At 39.6% G+C, this 17,742-nt stretch overlaps 1 protein-coding gene across 1 annotated transcript in view; it reads left to right on the plus strand.

The window, feature by feature from the left end:
* LOC129088805 (inactive N-acetylated-alpha-linked acidic dipeptidase-like protein 2) overlaps window positions 1–17,742 on the plus strand; it is a 422,940-nt gene that overhangs the window by 383,439 nt on the left and 21,759 nt on the right. Inside the window, exon 14 of the mRNA XM_054596036.1 lies at window positions 15,330–15,528. Coding sequence (XP_054452011.1) covers window positions 15,330–15,528 — 199 coding nt within the window. The remainder of the gene's footprint in view (window positions 1–15,329; window positions 15,529–17,742) is intronic.

The following is a 17,742-nucleotide window of genomic DNA, read 5'->3' on the forward strand; positions in this document are numbered from 1 at the left end:
CAAGAGCATTACTATAAAGACTGATAAAGTCTTTTTAAATGGGGTGACTGTGGCTCAGTGGTAGAGCAGGGTAGTCCTCCAGTCAGTGGATCGGCGGCTCGGTCCCCGGCTTGGGAAGTTCATGTTGATGTGCATTCACACACCATCGGTGTGTGAATGTTAGTTAGAGAATAGAGATCTTTTTCTTACCCAAACCAAGTAGTTTTGTTGCCGAAACCTAACAAAGTGTTGTTGATTTCTTTCCAAATCACAACGTGAACCACGTGTTTACTTAATTAGTAGTGGAGCTTCAAAGTTGTCGCCCAGGGCTTCCCAGTGCACTAGAAGTTGACAACAAGGGGTCGTGACCAAACGTTCAACCATGACAAGTTGTGAAGGAGGATGGGCTGGATTTTTCCGCTGTGCATACCAGCCTACTTGGCTGACAACTTAGCTTTCCCTTAAGCTTTGAGTTTTGGTTAAAATAGCTCTGCAGAGAGGTTTCATACTTGTGGTCACTTATGTCCATAATCTCCCTTTGTATCAAGACTGGCATCATTAGAGTGGTTGGTGTATTTCTGCTGTGCTACTGCTTCCTTGAATATTCTGGGCAACACTGTACAGAATAGCTCTTTACATAGCACTGCGTGTTGTTTAGCAGGTGGATCTTTAATGTTTCCATTTTGAAGTGGCTGTGGGTCAGAGGTAGAGCCGGTTGTCTTCCATTTGGAATATCGCCAGTCCATGTCGATGTGTCCTTGGTCAACCCAAATTAATGATTTATTTAAACAATCGCCAAAACTACATTGTTAATCAAAGGCAGAATCGGACAAAACTGAAATTATCGTCAGATTTTCATCATTGCAATGGTCCATACACATTTCATGTGTGAAGAAGGCTTTCTCCAGAAAAAGCCCCTAGATGTTTCATTTAAACAAATAAACCATGATTAACTGAGACCTACAGTGACATGACAAAAATTCTGTGAAATATCAACTGAACTGCAGGCTGCTGAACATAGAGCAGAGGACAGAACAGGAGAGGTTGTAAGCTGAGGCTGTATAAAGTAAATTGTTCAATATGTCTGGCTTTTAGAGCCTAATATTTTTTCCTACATTGGTTATACTTGTACTTGGAAAAATGTTGTATATATAAAGATTCCATTCCATCAAAGGAAAAAGTTTTCTCTTTTTTTTATAATAATGCAAATGTACTTTGTTTAGTTTCATGATTAGACAACATTTCCATGCCAGGAATATCTTATCTTTTATGTATATCTTTACATTTGGCAATAATTAGACCTTATAATTGGGAAATACGGCAAATGTGATGATTAATCTCTTGAATTGAAGAAATGGTTTTGCTGTGGGGAATAGGTTTTTTTTAATTGCAGCTGTTTTATAACACACAATTGGACATCATGTCCCTACACTTCATCTCCAAGTGTCATTTTCCATATGCTTACATTTAGTTTGACTATTTTCATCAGCTGTGTGCCATCAAAAAGAGGCTTCTTGTGACAGATTTTAGGCTCTTTATTGTGGTTATTAAATTGGTATTCAATTTAATTCTAGGTGGCATTATAAACATCTTGAAGTTATAAATCTGACTTGGTGAAACGTGTAGATACTCTCAATGCTTCATACCAAGCAGCTATTGTTCAAGGAAACAGTTGAAAAAACTTTAACCTTTGCTGGCACCAGATGGAAAGGAAGAAGAGGAGGAGGAACAGGAAAGTGAAATAAATACATTTTGATGTGTGTGTGTGTGTGTGTGTGTGTGTGTGTGTGTGTGTGTGTGTGTGTGTGTGTGTGTGTGTGTGTGTGTGTGTGTGTGTGTGTGTGTGTGTGGTAACAGATAGTGAGGCATGATGAATAATTACTGATGGTTGTTTGGATTCTGAGTAGGTTGTGTGTTGCAGGGTAAAAACTGGCTTTAGATACTGAGATTTAAGTACCTTCTTATTCTAATCAATAATTAATAATCCATTTAAGAAAATACCATTTAAGTCAAGTCTGAGAGGCCCAGTTTCCAGATTGATTCAGAAGTAAGGCAGAGAGTTTTGTTTCCAACTGCAATAACGGAGTGTTTTGAATTTGCTTTGATTTGCGCCTCTTTCTGGCTTCTTCTCCATCTGCTGTGTGGAATGTTCGAATTAACAGCCCCCTGTGTGAAAACCCATTGCGCTACAAAAGCTAATGGAGAAGAGGCTAGCTAGGAGAGGGAGCAGGGCTTTGATCTTGTCAGGAAAGGTGAGGTCGAGAAAAAGAGTACAGTACCTCCTGTCTGTATTAGTAGAAGTGTGTGTGCAAGTAGAACGTTGGTGGATGTCATCATTAGTGTGCCAGTAAATAAACTGTGAGAAGGCTAAGTAAGGGAAGAAGCATGTGTAGGCTTTACAGTGAAGCACGTTCTATTTGGGTTCTATTAAAAGATTAGTGTAAAAATATATTTGGGGTATGTGTATGGCTATGCGTGGGGGTGTATGAGTAGAATTGCTTGTGTGTGTTAGTATGTGTGTGTGTGTGTGTGTGTGTGTGTGTGTGTGTGTGTGTGTGTGTGTGTGTGTGTGTGTGTGTCTGGTCTTTGGGTCTGGTCTTTGGGTGTCTAAGCAGCCCCCTGCGGCAGAGGACCAGTGATAAGTAATGGATTCTTCACAGCCACTTTAGAGCGCTGCAGTATTCAGGACTGGCAGGCCAGAAGGGGACTCAGATCAAACAACCAGAGCTAATTGAAACCCCCAAAACCTTTTGTTCCACTTTTTAAATCACTATTCCTTTTCATATAAAACTGCCTTTGGTCTAGCCTGATCAGACATACATCTTCACTCATTTAATGAAGTGATAATGCTCAGTAGAAGGGCTGCCTTTGGTCCTCAACTGCAGTACCAAAAAAGGTAGAACAGGTGATTGTCAGTGCTGGTTATAACTACAATTCACTGAGGAAATCAAAGTAAACCAGGCCACTGAGCATCCAGAAAAAAGCTTCAATACTTCTAATAATATATTCTCAGAAGTCTCAGAACTTCTTTTAAACAAACTTTCTCATTTGTGGTTTTGATGATGGGGAAAGACACATCAGAAAGGTACACAGCGGAACTTATCTGTGCATATTTGTGAATTATGTGAGTGAAGGAGCTTTGTGACACTACTCTAAGGGCAGCCAATCAAGTAGGTATCTCCCAAAGGTACAGTTTTAGTATGGAATTCCCTTTTGTGTCTCTACGGTATGTCTCCTTGAGCCACGGTTGCCTGCAGGTATAGGTCTGTTTAGCACCTCCCCAATAAACCTGAACACGCACATGTCAAAAGTTGAAGTGTTTCTGTAGGCGTGCGAGTGAAAGGAGTTAAAGAAATAGATGATTGATAGATGCATTAGTATTAAACTGAGACCAGTTTATAACCAGTTACCAGGTACAACATAGTAACTAAAAACTCCTTCTCGTAACTGTTCGTTGTGAATTGTTAACTGGTAGTCTAATTACAAGGAAGGAACTGTACGATTAACTGTCAAAGGAGTCAACACGGTTGCTTTGCATTTATAGGCATTTAGAATATGCAATCATGCATATGACATGTATATTAATTTGCATTTCTTAATGAATTTGCTTAACTAAATTAAGATCATCTGCACAGTGAACATAAATAAACATAAATATGTGCAATGACTTATTAATACCATACCACGTGTATACCATTTCAGAAGAAGAGCTGGATGGTATTTTCCTTACTTCAAGTCATTTCTGAAAGATTCCCAACTGTATGTGCATCAGCAGGAAATGTGTCCAGATTTATGATATGTAGAAGAGGCGAGTTTCTTTCAGAATTTCTCAAAAACATGGTCTGACCATAACTTTAATAGACCTTTTTTCTTTTTAAACCAAAAGTACTTGCGTGGAACACTGTGTGAAATCAGTGAAGTAGTATTAAGGCAAGGCAAGTCAAATGTCTTTATATTGCACATTTCATACAGAGAGGTAGCTTAAGGTGCTCTACATAATGAATAAATTCATGAAAAAGATTGGTTAAATTATGACTCACAAATCAGTGATTATTGATATTACTACAGTGTGCTCTCAGTTCCACCTAATTAAGACATTGATCTGCTGAAAAACAATATTAACTCCAAGATATTGTACCAAAGAGGTGATAGAGTGCATTTACCACTTTAGCATTTACAAGAAGAACGCCTTGAGGATATGAATCTCTGTTTTGGTCTTTTTGTGCCTGAGAGGAAGTACATTTAATATGTGAAAGCATCTGCTGCATGGTATAAAATGCAATGTTTTTTCCCCAGTCATAGACATGATGCCCCAAAATCTACTGTAATAAGAGAGCTACTGGAGAGGATGTTGCTAAGAAAGGTAGAACATTAAGTCACCTCTTGCATAGTCCAGACCAGGCAAACATATCATTTTCTAAATGACTGTCTTCAGTACTCAAATAATACGACAATAATTGGAGCCAGGATTAGTAAGGAATCTATATCATTAGAGGTTAAAATAAGATTAGATAAGCCTTTTTTAGTTCCACAGTGCGAAATTTGTAGGGTCACAGCATAGTGGATAGTGCAAACAAACAATTAAGAGACATTAGACAGTAGAAAACGAGATCAAAAACAAGTACAATTTGTAAACACACAGTAAAGTATAATAAATAAGTAAAAACCATTAAAAAACAACAGTATGATTGTTAGTATTGCACTGTGGATTAAGCAGATTATTTATATTGCACGGTGGATATATTAGATTAATATAGTTTTTGGTATGTGTGGTTTACTGGGAGCAGAGTTGGTTGTGCAGCCTGACAGCAGCAGGAAGGAAGGACCTGACGTATGGGGTTAGGGTAGCAGTATGAGAATCAATTAAACCTAGATGATACCCAACGCCAGCATTCATAAACATCATGAGCTGTTGGTGAAATAAAAGGTGATAAATATCCCATTGAATGAAAGCATCGCCCTAAAGCTCTCTTGTAGTTTATCTATCTTCTCTCTACCACTCTTATCACAGGAGGCCAAGTCCCAACTGTACACCCAAATACAAAAAACACTCACACACATTCCTGTGTGTCAAAAGATGTGATGGATTACAACAATCAAACAATATTTCATGAGTCCCAGCTGGCTGTGAGGAGCCAGAGCCATTTAAATTTGTAGGAGAGAACAGATTTCTTTGTCTATTTTTGTCCCCACCGTCTTCCCCTCTCCTCACGCTCCGTTCCCGACCCACTGTGACACACTCTGATCCAAAGAAATACAAACACACACCATGGTCTGTTGACCAGTATGCGACAGGCTATTCATAATTTATTTTTGATTCAAATAAAAACCATACATGATCCTAAACATGTCTGCACTTCCTTTTCTGCTGTCACATTAGACAACTGTTAATATTCGTAAAGTGAAAAAAAAAGTATAACTTTATTATATGGCCTTATCTGAAAAAATAATTTTTCACACCTGTATCATTTTCTCTTTATTTTATTTCAATTGTTCTCCTAATAATTGTGTAAATGTTTGCCTGCAATATTTCTCATGCAAAATTGTCAACTCTTTCACCAAACAGACAATTCTGCAAAACCCAGTATTACCTAGAACAACATTTGTTTTCAACACAAAAATCTGCCTAAAATTATGTGCTTTATGTTGGGTTAAAAAACGTGGCTACAGTTAAAAAATCCAATACCTGGACCTCGGACCATGTGAGTACAATTCCAGACTCTTTCTTTCTTACCAAGACAGGTGTAGCGTTGTTAATAACTACGTTAAAATAAAAATATTGCTTACATAAAAATTGCGGGGCACCACTTCTGAATAGTAGAAACAAATAAAAATACGATCAATAGTCTGACTTCCGGTGGCGCTACAACAAGATGGACGTGTAGTGGTGAGCTCCTCAGAGTCGGTTTTTAAAAAGTACCTCCTATCAATGTAAATCAGCACAAAATTAGACTAAGTTGAATATGAGAGGAGGGAAATTGCACAGGAGGTGTAAGTCTAACAAGAAAATGAACAAAACACAAGAAAACCCGACTGTTGCCGAGGCTACTAATCAAGAAGATGGCGGCGGAGACGACGTAGAATCAACGGCAGGTGATGAAGCTAACGTAGCTAGCCAGCATGCACTGCTAGAAGGCCTCACACAACTCTCTAAGGAGCTAAGGGGCTTCAAACAAGACATGAAACGGGATCTTAGTGAATTTAGAAGCGATGTCAAGAAAACTATGACTGAGTTTAAAGTCGAAGTTCTACGTGAGCTGCAGAGTCAACACGCGAGCATCGCTGAGGCACAAACCCGTATAGCTGACCTGGAATCAGCGTACCTGGAGATGAAAGACACGCTGCTGACGGTAGTGAAACAGAACTCGGGCATGCGAGACAAACTTGTCGACCTGGAGAGTAGTTCTAGGAGAAATAATCTCCGCATCTATGGAGTCCCGGAAGATAAAGAAGGAAGATCAGTTACGGAATTTGTAACTGAGTTGTTTAAAAGCCATCTTACGCGTCCCGACGGCGTTGAACTCCAAATCCAGCGAGCGCACAGAGCCCTGATCCCGAAGCCAGCTGCGACCTCAACTCCGAGATCAATCATCGTTAACTTTCTACAGTTTAATGTTAAAGAGCTGGTACTTAAGAAAGCCTGGCAGCAGAAGATTGAACTAGAGGGCAAGCGATTGTTTTTTGACAACGACTATGCAGCTGACATAATGGAAAGACGCAAGGCGTACGGGCCGATCAAAGCGGTGCTTAAAGAGAAGGGGATCCGGTTCCAGACGCCCTACACGAAGATACGAGTACACTGGGACGCCGGGTTGCGGGTCTACGATAGTGCCGACGAGGCTGCACGGGACCTGAATACACGGGGGATAAAGGTGTCGGTGACGGAGAGGGTGAACACCGCGGCTGCCCTGGAGGAGAGGCTGAACGAGGCGTTGCCATGGAAACGTACCAACGCGACAGACAGCGCAGCCCGGCGTGCCAGAGAGAGGCTCACCGAGTTCAGACGGAGCCCACCGCCTTAAAACGAAGGGAGAAGTGAAGTGGACCAGTAAGGTCTCCGCCATGTGAAAATATACAAATCCCGGCCAACATATTTGAAAGACTTATGACTCATTTGATTATCTTTAGGAAACCGATGGAGGGAGCACTTTATGTATGCGCTAAATGTTGGACATTTCTAGTACAGGTGGAATACCAGTTTGTAGGTATTTTCTCACTACTAGGGAGGGCCCCTTCAGCAAAGAGGCACTTTACCCTCCTCCCAGTAGCATCCTTTCTCTCTGAAGTCACACTGTTCTGTGTTCGATTGTTTTTCCATGGTTCATGTTCCTTTCTCTTGTTTGGGTACGGATTGCAACTTGGCTTCATAAACACAAATGATAGAGAATAATATTCAGATACTGTCGTTGAATGTGAACGGTTTAAACAACCCTGTTAAACGACGGAAAATAATGACAAAATTAAGGAAGGATAAGGTACAGATTATATATCTACAGGAGACACATTTGTCTAGGCAGGAACATGAGAAGCTTAAGAAGTTTGGCTATGCAAATACATTTTATAGTTCATTCCACCAGGGTTGTAGAAGAGGTGTGGCTATACTACTCTCTAACTCGGTGAAATTCGAATGTATTAAAGAAATCAGTGATAAAGAAGGTAGATATATTATTGTGAAAGGAAAACTGGAAAACGAAGAAGTAACATTGGTCAATGTTTAAACTTTAATATTGTCATGAATAGTAGTCTAGACACAACAAACAATAGGAAAAATACCAACCATGTCACAAAAATGATCAAGACCTTATTTAAAGAATTTGGGATAGTTGATATTTGGAGGGAGTTTCATCCCTCTAAAAGGGACTATACACACTACTCAGCACCTAATAAAAGTTATGCCAGAATTGACTATTTTTTTATGAATAAAAAGGACATATACAGAGTTATGGAGTGTAAAATCGAAGCAGCAGACGTGTCGGACCACTGTGCAGTTTATCTTAAAGTCAAACTAAAACCACACGAGAAAAAGACGTTATGGAGGTTAAATGTTGGATTACTAAATAGTAAATCTGTTGTTGAGGAGATCAAAAAAGAGATTATAACATATCAAAAAGAAAACGACAACGGAGAGGTTAATGCTGTAATCCTGTGGGATGCTCTTAAAGCAGTTATGAGAGGGAAACTCATTGCGAAGACGGCATCTATCAAGAAATCTAAAGAAGCAGCATACAGGAAGGAAAAGGAAAGATTACTGGAAATTGAAAAACACAAATATACTCGAGACTCGACATTGCTACCAAAAATTAAAGAAATTAGAGACAATATAGATAAACTATTAACCTCTGAATTAGAAAAAAAAACAAGATTTCTTAAACAGTCCTACTATGAAGTGGGACCCAAAGCAAATAAATTACTGGCAAAAAGACTGCAAAAACAACAGGCAGATAGGACCATTCATAAGATAAGGGATACTGTCACAAATCAGGTATCCTCTGAACCGAAAGAGATTGAAACCATCTTCAGGAACTATTATCAAAATTTGTATAGTCAACCTCCATCCGCTGACGCTGATCAGATTAGAGCCTTTCTAGAGACGCTCGACCTACCAGCAATTGGGAAAGAGCAGAATGACCTTCTGACTTCACCCATCACAAAACTAGAAATAGAGAAAGCCATGGGTAGACTGAAAACAAACAAATCCCCTGGCAGTGATGGTCTACCAGCGGAGTGGTACAAAACGTTCAGTGAACAACTTGTACCACTACTTGAGTCGTCATTTAACTATACGCTTGACCATGGTAAACTCCCACCATCCTGGAAGGAAGCTGTAATAACAGTGATTCCTAAAGGAAAAAACAGTGATATCTGCTCTGGCTACAGACCCATATCAATACTTAACATAGATTATAAACTATATACCTCGATTATTGCAAAAAGGTATGAACACTTTATGAATGACATTATAGAGGAAGACCAGACCGGCTTTATCAAGGGACGTCAAACCCAAGATAACATAAGGAGAACCCTACATATAATTGAACATATCAACAGCAAACATATCAGTGCAGCCCTGATAAGTCTTGATGCAGAAAAGGCATTTGACAGTGTAAACTGGTCATTTCTGTATCAGGTACTTGAGAAATTTGGACTAAATGAAAAAGCGATTCAATGTATTAGAACACTTTATCAAAACCCAACAGCAAGGATAAAAATAAATGGGAGCCTGACTGATAGTATAGTATTAGAACGATCTACCAGGCAGGGATGTTGTCTTTCACCGACTTTATTTGCAATATTTATAGAGCCTTTGGCACAAGCAATTAGGCAGAATAAGGACCATAAAGGGATAAAAGTCATCAAAACACATCATTGGGCTTTTTGCCGATGACGTAATTTGTTATTTAGAAGACCCAGACACATGCCTCCCCATATTAATCAACCTACTTGAAATGTTCGGCTCTTACTCTGGGTATAAATTAAATTTGTCGAAAACAGAGATTTTAACACTGAATTACAAACCATCCCAAACCCTACGACAAACACTTAACTTAAATTGGAATTCCAAAACTATGACATATCTTGGGGTTAAAATAACAAAAGGTATTGATAATCTATATAGAGCTAACTATATCAAAGTGGATCAGGACATTAGGAGTGATATGGAGAGGTGGGCTATTCTTCCACTCGATCTCAGTTCACGAATAGACACTATAAAAATGACCATCCTTCCAAGACTCCTTTATTTCTTTCAGTCACTACCAATCGAGATACCTGAGAAACAATTTAGAGCCTGGGATAAAACTATATCAAGGTTTATATGGAATGGCCAAAGGCCGAGAGTCAGATATTAAACATTACAGATTGGAAAACATAAAGGGGGAATGTCACTACCAAACCTTAGGGAATATTTCCATGCAGCACAAGTTAGACCAGTGATTTACTGGTGTACTAAAAATTATGAGGCGAAATGGAAAAACCTAGAACGATATGTAGAAGGAAGGGAAATTCAAAGCCTTATTGGGGACAGAAATATAGCAAAAGAGTTACTTGAACAGATGGATGCTATCACCCGATTTACGCTGGAGATGTTGTTTGAACTGGTACGAAAATACAGATTAGAAGAGGAGCTCAGGCTTCTTCGATGGATAGCCTATGACAGGCATTTTATCCCGGGTACACTTGATCTGAGGTTTAAACAGTGGATACCGTATGGAATAACAGCAATATGCACAGTTATTAAAGATGGGAATGTTGTGAGTTTTCAGGAGCTTAAAGACAAGTATTTACTAAATAATCAAGACCACTTCAGATATATGCAATTAAGGGACTTAAAAATGGAATAATCAGAACCGTAATTGGAGTTTAAAACTCGAAGAAATACAGAATCATATCCACCTTATATCAACATTTGATGGACAGTTTAGGAAATACAACATCTTATGTAAAACTGAAATGGGAAAAAGAACTTGATGTGAATATTACAACAGATGAATGGCTCTATATTTGGAGGACACAACAGTCCTCAACATCCTCGTGAACTTGGAGAGAACATTGTTGGAAGAATGTCATTAGATTCTTTATCACCCCCCAAATATCTGTCTATTGCTCAACCATGTTGGAGGAAATGTGGGGCAGTAAATGTAGATCATTCTCATGTATTTTGGTTATGTCCTAAAATTGTACAGTTTTGGGGAAATGTCCATATGGTTACTGTCAAAATTCTGGGATATGATATACCTAAGTCATGTATGCTGCTTTACTTTGGTAATATGACCGGAGATATTGTGCTAAGAGAAGACAGGTATCTGCTGAAAATCTTGTTAGCAGCTTGTAAGAAGGCTATCACGAAGAGATGGTACAAGGAAGAACCACCATCACAAGATGGTTGGCTGTTAATTGTGAAGGAAATATATGATATGGAACTGTTAACTCACAGGATAAGATCCCAAGAGGAGCGATGTCACGAGAACTGGGAGAAATGGACAATGTTTACATCTCAACGATAAGACAGGATAAAAAACCCTGAATATATCTCAAGACTTATAATACTTTTGAAGGAACAGAGCAATCCGGAGCCCTTTTGTTTTTGTTTTGTTTGCCTTTCCTACCCTTTTGTATGTATGTGATCTACCTATGATGGAAAAAGCAACAAAAATAAAGTGTTAAAAAAAATTTTAAAAAATACGATCAATAATTTGGCAAATTATCCAGTCTCAATATCTCAGGCGTAAGTGCTGATTTCAGTGACCTTATAGTTCTCACCTTTTGAATCAATATGACAGACAATGACTTGGCGATAAATGAGTAATTTATTTATTTAGGTAACAGAGCGAAGTGGTCAGGCGGGGGTGTAGGGCTTGACCATGGCCTGGAGATAGGAAGGAGCTGTTCCTTTCACTGCCCTGTAGGCTAGCACCAGAGTCTTAAACTGGATGCAAGCTCTTACAGGGAGCCAGTGTAGAGAACGGAGAAGGGAAGTTGTGTGGGAGAACTTGGGGCGATTGAACACCAGACGAGCTGCAGCTTTCTGGACAAGCTCCAGAGGTCTGATGGCCGACGCCGGGGCTCCGGCAAGTAGTGAGTTGCAGTAGTCCAGGCGGGAGATGACAAGAGCCTGGATGAGCACCTGCGCCGTCTCGTCAGTGAGGAAGGGGCGAATTCTCCTGATGTTGTAGAGGAGGAATCTGCAGGAGCGTGTGACCGATGCAATGTTTGCTGAGAACGACAGTTGGTTGTCCATGGTCACACCCAGATTCCTCGCAGTCCGAGTTGGCGTCACCACGGTATCATCAATGGTGATGGACAGATCTCGGTGCGGGCAACCCTTCCCCGAGAGGAACAGTAGCTCGGTTTTGTCCAGGTTGAGCTTCAGGTGGTGTGTCGCCATCCACTTCAAGATGTCAGCCAAGCACGCAGCAATGCGTGCCTCCACTTGGGTGTCACCGGGGGGAAATGACAAGACCAGCTGGGTGTCATCGGCATAACAATGGTAAGAGAAGTCATGCGAGCGAATAACAGAACCCAGAGATGTTGTGTAGAGCGAGAAGAGAAGGGGGCCCAGAACTGAACCTTGTGGAACCCCCGTAGTCAGCATGTGTGGTTCTGACACGGCCCCCCTCCATGTCACCTGGTAGAATCGACCTGTCAGGTAGGATGCAAACAGGGAGAGTCCAGAGCCTGAGACGCCCATCCCCTCGAGGGTGGAGAGGAGGATCTGGTGGTTCACTCTGATGTCAAGTTCTTGACATCAGAGGGGTCAAGTGATGGTTTCTTCAGAAGGGGAGTGACTCTGGCAGTCTTGAAAGCTGAGGGAAAGCACCCCGAAACAAGAGATGTGTTGATGAGGTGGGTGAGGAAAAGAAGGAGTTCAGTCGCAATAGACTGAAGAAGAGGGGGGGATCGGGTCAAGGGAGCATGTGGTGGGGCGGTTAGATGTAACAAGGTTGAGGACCTCGTTAGGGGAGAGGAGAGCAAGATAGGGTAAGATGGGGTGTGGAGACGGAAGGGGGAGCTGAGGTGGAAGAGCTGGAGAGGGTAGAGAGGGAGAGGGTGGAAAGGGAGAGGGGGGCTGAGAGAAGGAGGATCTGATCGGATCGTTTACCTTCTTGTCAAAGAAGTTGGCGAAATCATCAGGGAGAAGGGAGGAAGTAGGAGGAGGGGGTGGGGGTTGGAGGAGTGAAGAGAAAGTTTCGAAGAGTTTTTTAGGATTGGAAGCAGAGGTTAGGATTTTAGAGCGGAAGAAAGCCGCTTTAGCAGTAGCTAGAGAGGAGGAAAAAGTGGAAAGGAGAGATTGGAAGTTAAGAAGGTCCTCCGGGAGTTTGCCTTTTCTCCATTAATATAGATTAGGAACAATAATGGTCCAAGAATGGACCCCAGTGGAACCACACATATTAGTCTGGCTTGGTTGGAATAGCAACCCTTAACACAAACAAACTGTCTTCTGTTGGAGACTTAATTTTTTAACCACTTGTATATAACATCATTGAAACCATATTTATACAACTTTTCCATTAACATATTATGATTTACTGTATCAAAGGCTTTTGAAAGGTCTAAGAAAATACTGCAAGTAAATTCATTGTTATCAAGTGCAGAGATAACTTAATCAACAAGGTAATGTTAAGCCATATAAGTGGAATGATTTTTCCGGAAACCCTACTGGTGTTTGTAAAGAATTGAATTAGAATCTACATGAAACAAAATCCTTTTGTATATCATTTTTTTCTAGTATTTTTGAAAAACATGGCAAAATAGATATGGGTCTATAGTTAAAACAACGTGGATTTTCTGCTTTAAACAAAGGGATAACTTTGGCAATCTTTAAATCCTCTGGCATAACACCTGTTTTCAAAGATAAGGTGAAGATATGAGCAAGTGGCTGCAATATTGACTTAACCTGTTTATATGCAGAAATATTGTCATGGCCAGCTGCAGATATTTTTAGATCATCAATTATCTCACTTATTTCTTGGATATCAGGGGGCATAAAATTAAAGATAGTAGTGACATTTGTTGGAATAAAATCCAGTGGATTAAACTTTATATAATGTATGGTAAACTTTTTGCTGAAATATTTCTTTTTTGCTGATCTAATGGTATGAGTGTATATATTTCTATAGGATTTATAAACACCATGAGTAAGAGGAGTAGGATTTGAAACATATTTTCTGTACAGTTTTTTTTTTTCCTCAGAAGCTTCCGTAAATGTAGTGTAAACCAAGGCTTACTCAGATCTTGACTGTTACTCTTGGTAGAACGACAAATTGGAAAACAATCATAAAAACTAAAGTTAATAACTTTCATAAACTTTTGATATGCCAAATCAGCGTTTTTCTCTACATAAACATCATCCCATGAATTACGGGGCAAGCATGTCTTTACATTTCGAAATGTTTGACTTGGTCATAATTATTTTGTGAGTCTGAATACAAAACTCCAGATTTTGTTACCTCACTCAAAGAATTGGTTATGATGTTATCAATCAAGGGCACAGCATTTTCTGTGACTCGTGCTGATTTATAAATAAGAGGGAAAAAGTAACAAGAGTAAAGAATATTGAGAAAATCCCCAGTAGGACTATGTAGTCTATTTTTTAAAAGGTTAATATTAAAATCTCCTAAAATGTAACAAAGTTTATCCTCATTGTTTATCAAGTACAGCACATACAGTAACACTACATTTGTCATCCTTTTCAAAACAAGCCTGTTGAATCCAGCCAGAATGCATGTAACAAAGTCAAACATACATGTCAATTAACTGAAAATGCAAGGTAATTAATTTGCAGTGCCAAATTTACTGTAAAAGCCAGCTTGGTGTTGACAGACTAATGAGGATAGCATTTAGTGAGTAGCTGTTTTGTTTCCTGTGTATGTGTGTTCCGTTGTGTGTGTAAGTTTGCCAAGCTTATCCCACCTTCCTTTGGCAATTGGTGGGACATAACCTGGACAGAGCACCAGTCTATCACAGGGCTAAAGTACTTCCCATGTGCCCTTGGCTATTACAGTCCATCAAGTTCTGTTACTTTTTGTCACTGCAAAGTAAGTAAGATTAAAGTATGCTCGTGGGAGAGGAAAGTCTAATGGCAGCAGTTGCATAAAGTTGAGGCTTTGTTCCCTTGTTCTATGCGTTTTATACATTTTGTGCACTACTGTATGGAATAGTATAAAAGGATATTGCCGTCATAGATCCAATTTATACCTGGTCGTGTTTCCATTCTAATATAAAGCAAATTTTATGTAAGCTTTTGAAATTTCGAAGCAAAGAAAGGCGAATTAGGTGCATTCCATCAACGAGTCTGGAGCTAATAAAGTAGGTTGTGTAGTTTTGTCAGAAGTTGGCTGCAAACTACGCATGACTGTAATCCGCCAAACAATGGTTTTTATGGCTGGTTGTCTGAGTAGTCAATCGAAACCTCACACAAGAAAGGCTGTCCTTATTTGTATTTCTCATGCTATCAATAGTTATCGTTTATGGTTAGAGAAGCAGAGACCTTTAGCCACTGTATTCTACTCTTTTGAGAATGAACATCTTGAGTTAGGTGTGATATTTGTGTTATCAATACAAGGGGACATCTTCCTATTTACGTCTAAATGTAGAACGGCAGTCTCAAACTGCGTAAGCTCGATTGAATCCAATTATCTGTTCTTTTATGTGTGCCAATTAAGTGGGTCCTTTTGAGACTTTGTAAGACCACAAAGAGCTTCAACTTGAAACCAATGTCTATTACTCTATTAGATGACTGTGCTTTTAGTAGTTCTTTTATCACATGCTTAAATAATTAAATCAACCACTATTTCTGGACAATTACATACATATTTTTCTGTTACTTTGTCTTCTCCCTGTACTGTGTCTAGAAAAGAGCTTGGTTACTCCGCACATGCTGGCCTCAGCCTCCTCTCTGAGGGACCACGCAGCTTTCTTCCAGTCAGAAACGATGCGTCCGGCAAATGACCCAAAGGAGCGTGACCCCTCCCACGTGCGTATGCTGAATGATGTACTTCGTGACCTTGAAAAGAGCTTCCTCATCCCACAGACACCGCCTGGAGTGTACAGGTAGGAGACAAGTTACAGTCTCAGACTTGCAACCAAGTGCACACGCACAAAAATAATGTGAAATAATGTCACAAACTCTAGACCTTAAAATCTTGAATATCGTTGAAATTAGTCTACATAAGGTTTTGCCACCTTCTGCACACTAATCATTCAATCTTTAGCTCAGCCAGTCTCCCTATTTACTAGGTTCTGTTATTTGTTCAGACTCACCCTTCTGAAATTGTTGAGCCATTGTGTTTGCTTGCAGACTCAAATTCCAGCATAACATGACACAGGTTGCTTGTGGATATGTCTTGGAAACAAAACATTTGCAAAGCTGACTGTATATCCTGCATATTTCTTCTTTCCTGCCATTGCTTAGTTTCTTAGTGTGTTACTGCCACCAACTGTTAATCAGTGGAATGACGTGAATCCATTGGCAGGAATGTGTGCTATATGGCTTGTGTATAAGATACAAACACAAACTGCTTTTAAAACCTTCGCTTTATAGAACTATTAGTTGGTAAAAAAAATCTTTAAAATTGCTGGCATACAGAAAAGCCCCTTGGGTCATCACCCGTAATAGAATACTGTGAATGTCACAATGTTGACTAATTTGCTTTAACGAGATGTTTTTGGCATCTAACCTGAAGTTAAATGGTTGTCTTTTTAATCTGTACAGCTCTGCAGTGACATGGTTTTAATAGCTAATTATCACGTCTCACCAATACACCAAACACTTTAACAGGTGACAATCATCAGGCTGAAAAATAAAAAACTAAAATCTGTGCATTTGAGTGTTTGCTAAAAAGAAGAAGAATTCTTTTATTATATATATAGTTTTTTCATATGTCTGACATAGCATCTTTTAGTCAAATCAACCTTGAACAGATACTTGGTTAAAAGGTTTTTAGTGATATAGTCGTCAGCTCAGGGTCTTGGTAAAACACTTAGCATAATCTTTTGTTTTAGGTGAGGTCCAGCAGTAACATAATAAGCAGTGCTTGCCGGAACATAACAATGAAAAATTGCAAAAGCCAAGTAAGAAATTGTATTTAAAGTGATTAGTCTACATGAAGTGACATGCTTCTGGTGATATTAAAGGACATGGCTTAATGTGGCACTATTATGTTTTTCTCCTTTTTACCTCTTCTTTAGTGTGTTATATATATTTTGTACATGTAAAAGGTCCGTAGAGTGTAAAACCAGAAGTCCACTCATAAAACGAGTTACCCTCCCCCTCAGAATCACTGCTCCTGAGCTGCCTGAAACGGCTCCATTGAATTCTCTCCTTCACACAATGTAACGGAAGTCACGTAAAACTCTCTGGTTACTTTGGCCCTCAAACAACAAAAGAGAGAGACAGAGCTGAAGTTCCGGAGGAAGAGTTTTTTGAAATGTGAAACGTTGACCAATCACAACAGAGCGGGCTAGCTGTCCAATCAGGGCAGACATTGCTTTGTGGAGGGAGGAGCAAGCGCTACAACGGAGCGTTTCAGAGAGAGGGTGAGAAGAGGTGCTGCAGGACAGCCAGGATGAGAAAAACAAGGACCATTATGAGCATTAACGCATGTAAACATGTAACTGTAACTTGAGATAAAAATATGCACCCATGAAATAGCATAATAGGGCCTGTTTAATGTGGACCACTAACCAAGTGGAGGTATTTGACTATTTTGTAGTGAGAATGTGTTGGATCTGGGTTGAGGTGGTTACATTCTCTCTGCCCAAGTTCCTATAACTTGGGAAGCCAAGGGGAAGGAGAAAAAACTAGTGTTGATGGTGGCCATGACAATGAAAAATATTTCTTAAAAACATACAAATTTAGACCCCTCTCCCTGCCCTAATAATTTCCACACAGTCCCTAAATCACATGCAGCCATAATGTATATCCTCTGTCAGCCATCTATCTTGCAATGGGAGCATCCACTTATTTTGCAACTTGTTATACATATGGAGCAGAACAGCAATAATGTAACATAAAACTTGAGCTTCACAGTGAACACATGTTTATTCCTTCTGACAAAAAAGGCAAAAGAAGAATAATTTACACACAGCAGTGTCTGAATTTTTTCCAAGCTGCAGCTTTTCAGGGCAGCAGTAATTCATTGGTTCTGCACAGTGCATGTACAAGAAAGGGAGAGCTCCAGATTAGTTGGGGAAGTTATTTTAGTCAAACTGTCCAGCTTAAAAATAAATACAATAAATCATATCAAATCTCATTTAGTTGTTGGA

Source organism: Anoplopoma fimbria, chromosome 3 (assembly GCF_027596085.1).
Source record: "Anoplopoma fimbria isolate UVic2021 breed Golden Eagle Sablefish chromosome 3, Afim_UVic_2022, whole genome shotgun sequence".
Classification (NCBI taxonomy): domain Eukaryota; kingdom Metazoa; phylum Chordata; class Actinopteri; order Perciformes; family Anoplopomatidae; genus Anoplopoma; species Anoplopoma fimbria.